The sequence below is a fragment of the Plectrocnemia conspersa genome, unplaced genomic scaffold, assembly GCF_051122295.1.
Source record: "Plectrocnemia conspersa isolate PC_06_02 unplaced genomic scaffold, ASM5112229v1 ptg000008l, whole genome shotgun sequence".
NCBI lineage: Eukaryota > Metazoa > Arthropoda > Insecta > Trichoptera > Polycentropodidae > Plectrocnemia > Plectrocnemia conspersa.
Genome location: NW_028277172.1, coordinates 18450520 through 18465839, shown reverse-complemented (window position 1 = coordinate 18465839; position 15320 = coordinate 18450520). Strand labels below are relative to the sequence as shown.

General features: G+C 32.4%; 1 protein-coding gene across 1 annotated transcript; it reads left to right on the top strand.

Moving 5' to 3' along the window:
- The first annotated feature begins 2092 nt into the window (after positions 1-2092).
- LOC148233256 (trimeric intracellular cation channel type 1B.1) lies at positions 2093-14096 on the top strand. The gene is made up of 6 exons (XM_088189701.1): positions 2093-2304; positions 12236-12392; positions 12462-12734; positions 12857-12977; positions 13056-13200; positions 13262-14096. Exons 1-5 carry the CDS (start codon positions 2184-2186, stop codon positions 13182-13184), a joined length of 801 nt encoding a protein of 266 aa, XP_088045827.1. The 5' UTR covers positions 2093-2183; the 3' UTR covers positions 13185-13200; positions 13262-14096.
- The last annotated feature ends 1224 nt before the right edge of the window (positions 14097-15320 follow it).

Sequence of the window (15320 nt, the reverse complement as noted above, 5' to 3'; positions counted from 1 at the left end):
AGGTTGTAGAACGTTTCACTATGTAGGGAAACGACTCTGCAGCTATGGAAGCCATTAGGCGCCAAGCGCAAGCTACTGTGTTTGAGAAGTGGCAACGTCGTTTTAGTAATTCCGAGATGGGCCTTTTGATGTGTATTTTTTTCTTTTATTTCGGGAATAACCGCGGAATGAACATGCGGATCCTACTTTTTGTTTTTTGATAAAATAATGGTGATGGGTGGTTATTATGCTACAAATGATCGACGGACGAAGCGTCACCGGTCGTCGTCTTCCTCTCGAGGTTCACCCTATAAATGTGCTGCCCTATGCCCACGTTACATCAGTGTTACCAGAGTGCCGCCTAGTTTTTGGCCATAGAAAATAAATCAGCCTCCGCAGTTTATTTTCTCTTTTTAAAGCCGAGGAAATGATTTTCATTAATGAAAGGACGTGGGCATGCATCGTTTTTATTTTCGTAAATTAAGTTTTTGTTAGTTATTTTTAGGAACACGGAGCGCGAGTCTGCTATCCCTAATGCCTTTTCATCCCTGATATCCCTTTATCATATTCTTAAATTGATTCGTGATGCTGAAGATCATCAATAATTTTGTGCCTGTTTATTCGACCGCGGCGTCATTCGCGAAAGACTAGGTAGAAGGTCATAGTTGCTAATGGGCCAAAAATCCTGAGCTTAATGCATTTACTAAAGGCTCTATGCCTTAAATCGATGTTTTTTATCCAAATGCGTGTGAGCTTACTGTAAGATAATAATTTCAAAAATAATGGATAGTTAACGCTTAAAAATAGATATTAGGTAATAGAGTGCCAAATATTTAAATAAATGAAAAATATCGAAGAAATACGCTAAAATATATTTTTATTACGTACAAGTAAATACTTTTTTTCGACCAATTCAAGCGAAAGACCAATTACAACATAGCAGGTAGTTTTTGGGGTAAAAAGACGAAAACCGTCTTTTCAGTATCCATTCAAATCAAATTTGCTTGATTAAATAAAGCGGAAACGTGTAGAAGTGGGATAATTGTCGATTTTCATTATCCAATAAATTATAAGCCGGAATCAAAGTTACAACTTTATTTTGTTTCTGATTTGAAATTTATAATTACTTTTTTTATTTTAAACTACTTTACAGTTCGGACTTTGACCAGAGAAGTTTGCGCAAAATCAACACAGTCAAAGCAGTATGAGAAAGGCAACATGCAGCCATTCCTTTTCAACTGTCTGATTTGGTCTAATCCAGCCGCCACCTTCGATTCGCCAGAAATTAACTCGAGCTTCGAAACAACTTGTCGCAGTGCTATGGTAAGAAGAAAAAAAACGGTCGGAATATCTACTTATTACTAATTCATTAATATGTATTTATATTAGGATTTGTATCGCACAATTTACAAAGGTATCGGCAGAAACGTCATATCGGCTTTTTCCAGGGGAGAACAAAAGTTGGCCAGTTTGTGGTCGTTTTTTTAATATTTCGATTTCATTTAAATTCATAGTAAGTATTTCATTAAATCACATGCATATTAATGGCTAAATTTAAAGAGGGAAAATTTCTTGACCTGGCCCCCAAATTGACGTCCTTGTTTAAAATCCACAAAAAAAGCAAAAGCCAACAGCCATCTATTTCCATAATCTAAATCACTCTGTAGAAAGAAGGAGTCCGAAACAGATCGAATGTATTTATACAATTTTAAATCATCTGCACACAGAAGAAAACTCTAATTTGTAACTGCTGTATTTATATTATTAATAAATAACATGAAGAGCAGATGACCCATATTGAACCATTGAGGAGCCCCCGAAAGAGTGAAATACTCTTTCGAGAGTCGGCCGCCATAGGTTACAAACATTTTTCTGGCCAAATTCAAAGGAGGTAAATACCCCCCACACGCCTCCTTCTCCCAAATGCTGTCCTTGAGAATTAGGGAAAATCTGGCAAGTGGTATATAACAATACTGTTGATTTAAAAAGTTATTGATTAGAAGCTCACTGGTAAATTGAAGTGAAAATCTTGTTACATCCGCAAGGACAGAACGTAAGAAAGTTCGGTGTTACCCCGCTGCGCAATATTCGTTTTCGTTTTGGTCCACACGGCCGGAAAAGCGAGTCGGAAAGCGCCAGCGGCCGAGAGAGGTCGTGCGGCTCCGCATTATTTTGTAAGCCGGCGCCGCAACACCGCCGCCGCCATGGATCCCGAGGCCTTCCTCGATATGGCCAACCAGGTCATCAAACTGAAGATGTTCCCATACTTCGACATCGCGCACTCCCTACTGTGCGCCCTCGCCGTAAGGGAAGATCTTGGTCCCGGTGAGTTCCTCGAAACGTAACATAAACCTTATATGATCGTGCGAAACAAAAATAGCTTTTAATATTTTTTTTGTAAAAAACCCGATTCAAATTTGAGCGGGAATCCATTGCGGACATTCCGTTCGCTTCTAATTATATCTGCGCTCTCGCTCCCAGGCGCGTTACTTCTAGTGTATTAAAAAAATAGTTAAGCGGTTAAAAATACATCTTCGCTACTCCTAGTTCGATAAGACCAGGCGGTTGTTTAAATCGCTTCGAATTTAAACAGATATTTTGGTCCTAATTTATTAAAATATGTCTATTCATTATTATATTTATTAAAATTCTAATCGTTTCTACGCTAGGCAATAAGAGCGTATTTTATGGCCATAAATCGCGTGTAATATGGTTATTATTTTTATTTGAATTATTTTTCACGTACGTTAGACAATAAGAGCGTATTTTATGGCCATAATCGCGTGTAATGTGGTTGTTATTTTTATTACATATAAGTGATGTGAATACCGACCTTACATCGTGAAAAGCGTACTTTCGCCGTAGTTGATTTATTTTAGTGTCTAGCACAGACATTGGTATATAAAATCGGTGATCGGATCCTAGCAGAAAAAAAAAACGCGTGATAAATGCACACACGAAAATAGCGCAAGCAAAAACGCAAACATAGAAATAAGTAACTTAATTTAACTAATTATAATTAAACATATATTTAATTTTAAGTTTTATTATGCATAAGTAAGCATTTATTCATATTAGGTTGTTAGAAAAATAATATTATTTTGAAGTCCATTTCTCGATCTGTATTTTAGTAATATCTAATTCGGATTTAAAATTATCTTAAGTTGATAACGAACAGCAGAAGACGCTAATCATGCACAACATGTAAAAAATTATTCGTTAGTAATCCAATAGTAATGGACCACTTTATACAACTAGATAAAAAAAACTTAACAAATGGTGCCGCGCGAATTAAATAAACAAAAAAATCGATGATGCGGAATTTGTTCTAAGATTCTTTTACCTAAAAGAAACGATATATTTGTACAACAAAAAATAGATCGTTTACGATAACAGAAAGCCTTATATTCGAAGTATTTTGTGAAACTAAAAATATACCGAAGTAAATTTTATAGTGGGTTAAAATTTACTAAGGGTTTTCAATATTCTTTATTTTTTTTATTTCTTGTCTTAAATTTACAATAGCCTTATATACGTATGAAAATATATGAAAAATCAAATCTCGTAATTGAGGTCCATTTTTTTATCTGCATAATGATGCATTTTCTGGCGTTTTCTGGTACACCAGTGCTCTGAATTCGGATATAATATTGTTATTTAGCTGTGGCTATAGCTTGTTTATGTAAAATTTGAAATAAATTAACATTTATATAAACTAGAGATTTTTTTTGGTGTATTTTCCTAGGATTTTCCGAACCCGAAATTAATAAAAATGTGCTTCATATAACATATCTTCCATTGCTATATCTTAAAATCTAACCTCATATTGCAATCTGTGGGCACAATCTGGTGGCTTCGACAGTTGCACAGTATAGATTTACACGGAAACAGGTTTAAGTTTTTCAGAATACGTCAGAGTTGCGTCCTAGAGTAGGGGCCGGCAACTTGTGGCCCATTTTGATTTTTTATATGTCCCACAAGCGATTGGCCATACTTACTAATATGCGGCACACTAAATTATTTAAAGAATTAATTTTACATCCAAATTTCATATTGCACAATTTTGCAAGATACATAATTGGGGATTAATTGTGCTATTTACTATTTTTCAGTGTATTTAAAAAATATATAAATTAGGGATTATAAAATATTTTTTTTACTTCGCGGTTAATTTTCTTGTACAAAATGAATGGTTATCAAGACAATTTTTTTAAATTCCTAACTAATTTTCTTCAACAGAAATGGGAAAAGCCTAAAAGTTTTCGCTGCATGGCAATTTGTATTTGTTGTTTTTTTTATATTGCTATTTTTAGTTTTTCAGAGTTATAAGTACACATTTTATATTGTAAAAATCATGAAATATGATTGATCAGATTTTACCTTGTGATTTACTAGTAGATCACGATCGATTAGTTAGGAACCTCATATCTTCTTAATTATTGGCGGCCCGGTAAATAAAACTGAATACGACCCACGACTCTGAAAATGTTGCCCACCTCTGTCAACTAGAGACTATTCAATTCACCTTATCTCGTGATACGCTCTCACTCTCCCTTACCTTGCGTTTCTAATACAACAGAGAAGGTACGGTTTTACGACGTCCGAAATGAGAACTGGATGAAACACAGTAAAACCAAATTGTGTCTAAAACGAAAGTTCAAAAATTAATTAAGAAATCATTTTAAATATCTAAAATATGCGAAAAGTCATTTTATTTTTATACCTAATTTTAATGTTGCTCTTGTAGTCACTGATTCTTGAGATTACTGGGCTAATGTAATATCTGGTAGTATTTTAATATTATTTTATTCTTTTATTGATGATACTAAAAATCTACCATGAAGTTTTTAAAAAATATTATATTTATTGCTATAAATTGAAAGAAATAGAATACAGGAAAAGTATCACAGCTGTTACTCCACACCAAGCAAGCGTATGTTATTACTGGTTTAATCAGATATTAAAATTTTTACTTTTTTTGCCACAACAGTATCTTGAGTTCTGAAATATGTTTAGTAGAATGGTGTTTTAAAAATACTTTTCATTCAACGTTCGCAGTAACGTAATTGAGTTCGTTTTTACACCACTTCTTTATTGCTTATAAATTATAATTAACAGCAGTGACTTAAAAATATTTTGTATATGATATCTAGGGTGATCGGATTTTTGCGGACAGGAAATTTCCGGACACGGTTTTTGCGGACAAAATATTCCGGACAAAAATTATTTGTAAAAAACATACGTAAACTTTTGGATTGTTCAATCTCCAAATGCAATTATAATAAAACAAAATTTTCAACACAAAATTTTTAATATTTGAATTTTCAATGCCCAAGTATAATTTATCAAATAATTTAAATTAAAAATTAAATCAAATGAATCATTTTTATACTTGGCGAAAAAAAGGCAAAAACCATTTGTTTAAGTTTTTCAATAAAAATGAATAGTTTTATGTAGGTAAATTCAATTTAAAAAATGTTTATGAGTATAAAAAGGCTATACACCCCTGTAATAAGTAAACTGATAATCACAGAAATTATTAGCTCAATCCGTTTGCGTTTGAAAGACATTTTTTTTCGCTCCCAATTCGGTATCAGTCCACAGAATTTTTAGTCCTCTAGTCGCATTGCGGTCCACGAAGGATCTGAAATATGCTTTGCGGCAAATTTTAGTGGGGGAAAATTTATAATATGTACATATATATTTATATACATATTATGTTATGTACATATATATTTATATACATATTAATTATATAAACTAAGAGTTTAATTAGCATACTTAAAAATCAGTTTGTCGGAAATGCTTTATTCGCCACTAATTCCAAACTAAATGTAATTTCTGATAATTTTCCACCTTCATTATTATTATCTTATGATAAGACTAAGGACCAATTTAGAACCCAAAAGCACCCACTATCTGATCCTTAATCACATTATACTTGCACGATAAACCAGTGGTATAAAGCAGTGACTAAAACATGAAAGACCCGGATTTATATCTCATATGTAGCCTAATATATTTTTGCGTATAATAATTGGATAACGTTGAATTGCGACAGAATAAAGAAAATCATCAAACTTGATCTAAAATCTAAATTCAAACAGACGAGATTGATACACCATCAGTATAAGATGTTTATTAAGAGATATATTATCTATGTGTATGATGTATTATCTATATGTAACTGAAATTTAGTTTCATAACAAGATTAATATAATATAAATAGTATTTGCGTTCTAGAAATCTTCTAATAAATTTTAAATTGAATAGCACGCCAATCAAAACAAAATATAAAAGTCTACTTACGAAATTTGATATTCTTATAGCTATTACTAATTTATGACAATGACTCTCATTTATCGGATATTTCCGATTTGCTTTTCAAACTGCGCTCGAATGAATCTGCGGTTTGATTTTAACGGTTGATTAATGGCGTGTCGCAAAAAGACCTTGTTTTATTGATGAAAAAATGTTATTTTTTTCTTGATTTATGTACATACAAAGAAAATACGCTATAATGATTCAAAGAGACGTTTCTATAGCTATTTAGTGTGTCGCTCGTTTATTCGTACACGTAAGTGGTTATGAAACATTATATGATGCGCAAGTGATTCGCATGCTATAATTGTCATCGAAATGTTCATTTGAAATATGGCTTGTTTGACGCTTATATGACCATAATACCATACTTACCGCTCGTAAGGAGGCAACCGCAACTTAAATATTTTAAATCATTATTATCAATTTTTCTGAATTCACGCGAACTGATATGTATCATATATATTCTACATCTATTTTCATTCTACACAGATGCATTAAAACATAAAACATATACTCACAATTTTCCGCGCGTTATACTGTTTTCAAAAATATTCTAACAAAATTCCCCAGAGACGAAATAGCCCGCCAGTTGTAAATTAAGATTTAACGCGTTTCCCGTGTTACAGTTTATTTTGTATACATAAGCCGCTTGTTTATTTTATACCTTTAAACCATATTTTTTTATTAGAAACGTGTGAAATATGGCCTTTAACCCTCTGCGTCGACGGATTTTAGTTCATTCGCCCAGAAACGAACTATATTTTATAAGGGTTTGTTTTTTTATAATTTATTTACTCAATGCGTTTCATAAGAATAAACATTTTTACATCTTTCATTCTGAATATGTCAAGGATTCTGGATCATATTTATTTAAAAATTAGTTCTCAGGTATAATGAAAGAGGGGTACTGGTTAGTTAGCACGGTGCCATACATAAAAACTACCAGTTCTTACTCCCCACTGCGTTATCCGTGCTGTTCAAACCGAAACTTAACATAAATAAATTATCTATTATACTGTTATTATATTCGTTTAAGTTAGGTTTGGGTTTGAACAGTAAATGGACGTAAATTTTTGTTTAAAAAATTTGTTCTCAAATATAGTAAAAAATAGGTACTTGTTAGTTAGCATGGCGCAATGCCCAAAAGCCGCCAGTTCTTACTCTCCACTGCGTTTCCTGTGCTGTTCAAACCCGAACCGAACCTAAAAATAACCATTTTGCTGGTATTATATTCGTTTAAGTTAGGTTAGAGTTTGAACAGCAAATGGACGTTTCGCAACTGTCAATTTGAGCGTGGTGGCGCCGTGCTAACTTAGTATCGAAAAATGTCACTTAAAAATCTATCAACTGATGCCCACGTTTGAAAGGGTATTATTCTCAAAACTCGTGCTAATTTACCATGACCAAAATAATCATCCATCAACAAGGAAACAAGATAATAGCGTAAAGGATTGGGACTCTGATGAGGCGAAGGCAGTCACAAGCAGCCCTTCGAAGACTCAGGCAGACAATCGAAGAAACCAGCAGACGCCCGCCGCCCGCGGACAACGTACTGTCATGGGCGCTCACATCCAGAAATGGACTCCTCCGCTATACTGTCGCTGTCACGCCACCTACAAGACCTTTAAGGACCTCCTACAGACATCATCCCCTCGCCAGCTTCTTCACCACCGCTCGGAGAAAACATCTCGCCATTTATCATCTGTCGCAATTGTAATCTAATTTAATAAAACTCTAGCTAGATTCCATCAAACGTCTCACTGGCTACGAAGTCATTACCCCTCAGGGTTCTCAAACCTTAAATGCTCATTACTTTTATGTGACTAACCAACTGTGCTCCATTGCACAGTTTCATCAGCAGCATAATAGAGCTATCAATATTGTCAGCTAGATTAAATTTAATTCAGGTAGTTTAGGAACTCAACTGAATTAATAGTATTTTGTCAATAATGTAAAATATACGTGCTGCAACTGGCATTATCTCTTAAAGTATTGATCGTATTTCAAAATATTCATTGTATTAAAACTTATCGTATTTTAAAATATTCATTGTATCATAACTTTATTTTTCATGTAACTAGTGCTCATAGACAAACATAATTATACTATCGAAGATACATATATTGTACAATAGATAAGACATTAAGAAGTAGTGTATGTACTAACGTATATATATTATTTTTCAGTCTTTCTCAAATGTCTAGTGGTCGACGAATGCATGCTTTCGTTTCATTGAGATTGATTTATTGACTAATTAGAGTAAATATTAAGATATATTTTACAAACACATACATTCTGTTAATGCTACAGCAAGTACCAATAAAAAGAAACACACGCTAGATTTTTATTATTTAATGGGAGCACTTTTATGTCTTTATTAAACCTTTCTTTATGATGATGTAAACTACTTCTGCATGTCATATTTTGAATATACGCCAAAGGTATATTCTAAAGTGTTTATTAATCATTACCTTTATCGATTTATCTAAGTCACTTTATTTATCGTCCTTTTAAAGTCGGTACTCCTGCATAAAACATATTTCGGCAACTTATATAACTCTTTATTACCCGAACATCTCACTTCCTTTTTTACTGCATGTCGCGTTGAACGCACACGTGGTTGTCTAACCGGGATATTTTTACTCCTCTCCCGTGGGCTGGGAATCTGGATCCATTTAGCTTACACACATGTCTACATACATCCACACACAATATAGTGTCTATCGACGACGATAGATCCGTCTACCGTTTCCGCAAGTGAAAGTTTTAGAAATTAGAAGTAAATCTGATAGCCTATGTTAATTTTCAGCCGAAACGCTTAAAGCCAACAAGCGTTAAAAATAACGCTCGCTTCTAAAATTGATTGGCGAGATAACTCAAACATCGAACCGAGTGCAAGAGCGTCTTAACCCCTTCACTGGCGTAAGATGATTAAAAAAGATTATAGAGAGGGTAAAAAATATTCTCAACTAGCTTTTGGCTCATTCAATCTGTCAATTCATAGTGAAATTGTGAGCATTCGCTAGATGTAGTCTGAAAGATATAGGCGTGCCTTCGTCTTGAAATGACAAATCAAATTATGACTTAACATTACAACTACCAATGTGAGACATTGATCTCTAGAAGGATTGAACAGAATCGGCGTCAAAGCATCTACTTGTCGATTCTTTTTGAAATCTTATTATTGTTTGTATAATGCATTCGCCCTGACTTCAAACTTTGTTAACTAAGTGTAGACATGTCCTTACACTGTTAACGATACTTTGTGTACACCCATCTCCAACATTTTAGTTTCATAAAACATGATATTCGGTTCTAAAAGGGTTTATTAACTTCGATTTTATCTTTAATCTCGTTCAGCTCGCTTTCCTTTATGCATTTTACGTCTAATCAAATGTTATGACGTACTTCACAATTTCTAAATTAAAACGTGAACTACTTAAATATAATATTTATAAAAAGTCACGGCCTTCATGGGTTACTCGCGCATTTGTGAATATTGACGTGACCCGCATTCGTAACTTGCGTGTTAGTAAAATAGAGCATTATGTCCATAAAACTATCGTAGTCTCTGGATAATAATTTAATATTAATAATAACTAGTATCGAGTCAATAAACATGCACGCCTAATATGTACTATATTAAATTAAAGTATTTTTTTATAAATTTTGAATATATATATCGAGCTAGCAAAACTCAAGGTCTATATTATGTGGTCAAGCGATAACATTTTGTGTAGACCTTACTAAAAGGTAATAATTATTAATGTTACAGCGAATGTGTATTTTTTAGTAAAGTTATATGTTAACTAGTTAAATCCAAATACATTTTCACCAGTAGATATATGTATATATTTCTACTAGGTAAAATATAATTTAACTGATAGGCGCTAATATGCTGCTCTAAAATGTGTATGGAACTCAATTTGACTTCTAATATAAGAGGACTGATCGTATTTTCAAACCGAATTTTGTTCAATATGAGAGCGAAAAACAACTATCACTTCGAACGCTCGGTAACTCGTTCCCACTGCGACGGCGACGGCACGATTTTATTGGTTTTGACGTGGATTTTTGACTTCTGAGAAGGAATATATTTTATAATCGTACTTGGAAGAAGCAATCGCGTAAGTTTTTATCTCCACTTCCATCGCCCCCTTTAGAAAAAACTAGTTTTAAGGTCCCACTTTGGGTTACCGTCTTATAATTACAAAAAATAGTACAAACAATGTTTGCTAAATGCGAGGCCATTACTTATTTTTTTAACACAAGAATCGTAGCTTATAAAGAAAATGGTTTAAGGTTTTTCTGGTATTTGCTGACTATGGTGTAAAAAAGGTGTTCTGATAATTTCTAATGGCTATTGTTAGGGCAAACTATCGTCCTTTTGATTATTTTTAAATGCTATTGGTGTAATACCCACAACAATAATATTTTCGTGTTGTTCTAAATTATTTATAATTTGATTAATTATTTTTGAATTTATCATTACAAATGCGTAGTATTTTTTTTATATTTTTTTTGGTACAAATAAAAATTAAATTCTTAGTTAAGTCGTTGTTGCTGGGGAGCGCACATAGTCGGCTTTTATTGCTCGAACTGCTTAAAAATATAACTACCTAATACAGTGCCGTATCTAAGGTGCCGCCCGGGGCGATCCTTTGCCGCCTTCTGACCTTCCCAAGAATCTGTAACTTAATACGTGTCTTCAATATGCCAATACTTTCCGGGGAAGGTGGCTCCTTTTAACCCCATCTCCCCCAACTACGCTACATACCCTTCACATATTATAGATTTATTAAAAATATGTAAAAAATATATAAAAAAAAAAACAGTTTTCAAGTTTAATGAAATATGATAATGGTTATCAGGCATTTCAATATTTTAGCACACGCTCGACTCGAACAAACAATAAGGAACATTAGGTGTAACTTCGACTTTTACCGATTTTAAAAAACTTTCAGGCCGCCCATCGGGATTCAGGATTTTAATGCCGGCTGAGTCATACAGTCAGCATTTGTTTAAATTATATTTATTGATTTTATATATTCAACTTAGCTCTTAGCTGTTCGTGAATAAAAAAAATTTTTAGCATATTCAGTTTAAGAACCACACTACACGAACGATCCTTCCATCGCAAAAATGCCGCCCCCAAGGAAGTGACACCCGGGGCGGTCCGCCCCTCCGCCTCCCCTAGCTGCGCCACTGAGCTAATATCAACATAAGTTTAACTTTTTACTATAGGTCGTCTTTTTTGCGCTTGTAATTTCGCGCTTCGTACTCATAATCTAGAGCTTATATATGTATGTGAATAAAAATATATTAAATACAAATTTAACAATTCTTTTTATGATTTACTTGTTAATGTAGCTCACTATTATTTAACTAAATTATTTTTTTCAAATTTTAGTGAGATCATATTTTTTTATCACAGAAGAAAATGGAAAAATATTAAGATCTAGAATAATTTCTATAAATAATCGACAATGAAAATTACTCTAAATAAAATAATTATTCGTTTTTATACGACAAAGAAAAATTATAAAAAACAACTAATGGGTTTAAACTTTAAATTGTGTCAAATTAATTTTGTGCAAATATAATTATATTTAAGGCTTGTTATTTTATTAGTAGCTTATTTTTTTATTGCTTCTCAAACTAGTGTCACAAAATGGTTTTAAAAAAATGTCCATCGCTTTTTAACTATAGGAATTAAAAAAAGTCTAGATATATTTTTTTTTGTGATTCTAAGACTATGTTCCGCATATTATTTTTACGTAAATTGTTATATCTTATGATTAATTTACTTTATAAATATATTATAATAATATGTATATCTGTAGGTAAAAAAGTTAATGTACCTTTCCTCTTTTAATTTTTCAACGGTTGTAAATTATGATACTTATGTTTATATATTTTAATAATTTTATAGGTGCCCAGGCGTTTTCCAGGAAACATCCACTATCATGTTGGCTTTCCACAATGCTAGTCATATTCTCGGGAGCTATGGTCGCCAATGGTTTATTGGGAGAACCTATTTTAGCACCGTTAAAAAATACACCTCAACTCATTGTGGGAACATTGACTTGGTGAGTACTAAATATTTTAAATAAAACTATTTTTAAAAACAAAAATAATAATTCATTTTTGTATTTCAGGTATTTCGTTTTCTACAGTCCCTTCGACATTGGATATAAAGTCGGTAAATTTTTACCGGTTAAAATCGTAGCTTCGGCTATGAAGGAAATCTACAGGGCAAAGAAAGTTTACGACGGCGTCACTCATGCCGCTAAATTGTATCCAAACGCTTATATAATTATGATAATCATCGGTACTATGAAAGGAAATGGCGCTGGATTCGTCAAGCTCCTGGAGAGACTCATCCGAGGAGCATGGACGCCGACTGCTATGGAATTCATGCAACCTAGCTTGTAAGTATTGTTCACCAACAGATTAGTAGTTGTGTGGTTTGAAACTAAGATATTGTTACTAAACTATGACAATTAAAAATTTGAGTATGCAATGTATTAAATATGTGATTTATTTTTTACAGCTACACGAAAGCATCTCTGGTTGCTTCTATAATATTCGTCTTAGATAAAAAGACTGATTTGATATCAGCACCACACGCTCTTGTTTACTTTGGAATTGTGATATTCTTTGTCTATTTCAAGGTATATTCATTTATCGTCAATATCTTCTATATAATGTACATATAACATGTAATAAACAATGCTTTCTTCTCTTTTCAGTTGTCATCCATCTTGCTGGGTATTCACGATCCGTTTGTACCATTCGAAAATCTGTTTTGTGCCCTATTCCTCGGAGGAATTTGGGATTCTCTTGCCAAGCTGCTGGGACGTGGTCAACCAAAAGAATAGTTTTTACCATCACACGGTTAGTGTATATACTATTTTTTATATATTTTTATCAAAATTAACAACAACTTCTCTTACAGATTTACTGACAGATGCTACAAAATCTTGCCCTGTATGAAACGTGTATGTGTAAGTTATATAGCATTTGTTGCAGCGACCAAAGTGTTTTTACCTAGAGAAGCTAGTCAGTTAAGCGAATTTTCCTAGTATGTTTAAGTTACGAGTGTATCGCCAAATAAAATGCGGTACTGATTTACTTTAACTATTCATATTTATATGTAGTATAATATTTTTTAATTGTCAAACAATTTTACAATGTGAACAAATCATTTAAATTATTATTTTTATGCTCCACAACTGTGAATCATAATTTATTTATATCGATATCAAAATTATAATTATACAATTTTGTCTAGTGTGTATCTCTATAACACATTTACTGCATACTACTTTATACCCATAATGAGTAAAATTTTATCCTTCTTGGTAATTATGATTAATAATCATTACAATTGTATGATTCCCGTATAGTATTAAGATTTGCAACATAGACGAGTGATACAAATATACATAGTATATATTTTTTTGTATAAAAATATTTGAAACTGAACTCAGTGGGTGCAGTTTGGTTTTTTAAATATTTTTATCAATAGCTTTTAATGAGGTTTTACAATTTTAAAATACTCTCTTGTACATACATTTTATATATCTATATTAAATGTACGGTTGACATTAGTAGAACAAAGCTTTTAAAACGTTTGCTGTTTGAACGCGCGCCGTATCTTGTTTGTGTGTAAATTATTGTCTTTACTTTGAAATGTTTGCAGTTTTCGATGAAGTTTTAAAGTTTTATAATTATTTACAAATTACATGTCACAAATATTTATAAGAATACGAATAAATGACTGATGCAAATTTCTGTTCTTATTATTTTTTATCATAGTATCTCCGAGAGGTTCAATTGCTTTTAGTAAGTGATGGAACCAATAAGATAAACTAGAATCCAGCATTACCGAAAAACAATAATACTTTTATAAGACGTATAAGGCTATACTATAACCAATATTTAATGGAATATCATCTGATTTTTTAATAATAAATTTAATACTATTATATTCCGATAACTTGTGTGAGACCTCATCTTATTAGATGGTTTTGACTGACGCAATATCATCAAACAACGATGCGAAATCAACAACTATGTATATTATAATTTACCACTTACATACGTGACTGCTAATTTGATCGGTTTTCAATTATTGCTGGCAGATATTACGTTTCTCTAGACGGTATGTGCATATGTTACTACCTAGTATAATCGTCATAAACATACTCTCAAACTTTGAGTTAAACTCCTCACTGTTCTCTTGCGATTGCTTTTAAGCAAATCTGAAGATTAAAGATGTAGTACTGCTCGTGGCTTAATTAGAAAGGTCTTTTCTTAAGTGGAGTATTGGTTTTAAAAAAATACAATATTTCCACCATAGAGAGCGGAGCAGCTGTGTATTTGTACTTTTCTCAAATCATTTGGAACTGATGGAGTGTAATTATAATATGACTTGCTGTGAAATTATATTAATAAAAAATATTTGTAAATTGCAATCTTTTGAATCAGGTGGTTAGTGTGAGGATCTATCTTGTTGAATTGGAGATCATATCTAGATGTACTAGATGTTCCTAAAAAAATAAAAGTTATTATTTTAAAATTTAATTGTTTTTTTGCGCCACACTATAACAGTCCCTTAGTTGAATTTCTCGCCTCTTTTCTTATCTGGAAGCAGTATTTTTTATGATGTAATTTTTGGGACAGTGTCTTCAAAACAATTTATTAAGTACGATAAAAACATGGTTTGTATTTATAATGATATTTTTCTTATCGAATATGATGTTTGCTTTTAGTAAATTCCGTTTGTCGTTGCCTGTATTTTTAAGGTGCCAAACTTGAAAAAAAATCAAAGGACATGTGACAAATAACAACATTGTTTTATTTAGTTTGATTGCATATATCATAATTAAAAGGTTTTCTTTCACAACAATGGATTAGTGCCCAATGTCCATTGAGATACATACGCCTAGGGTTACCAAAATATTATTTTATATAAAATATATTCCCGTTTTTGTATAGAAAAAACAACAATT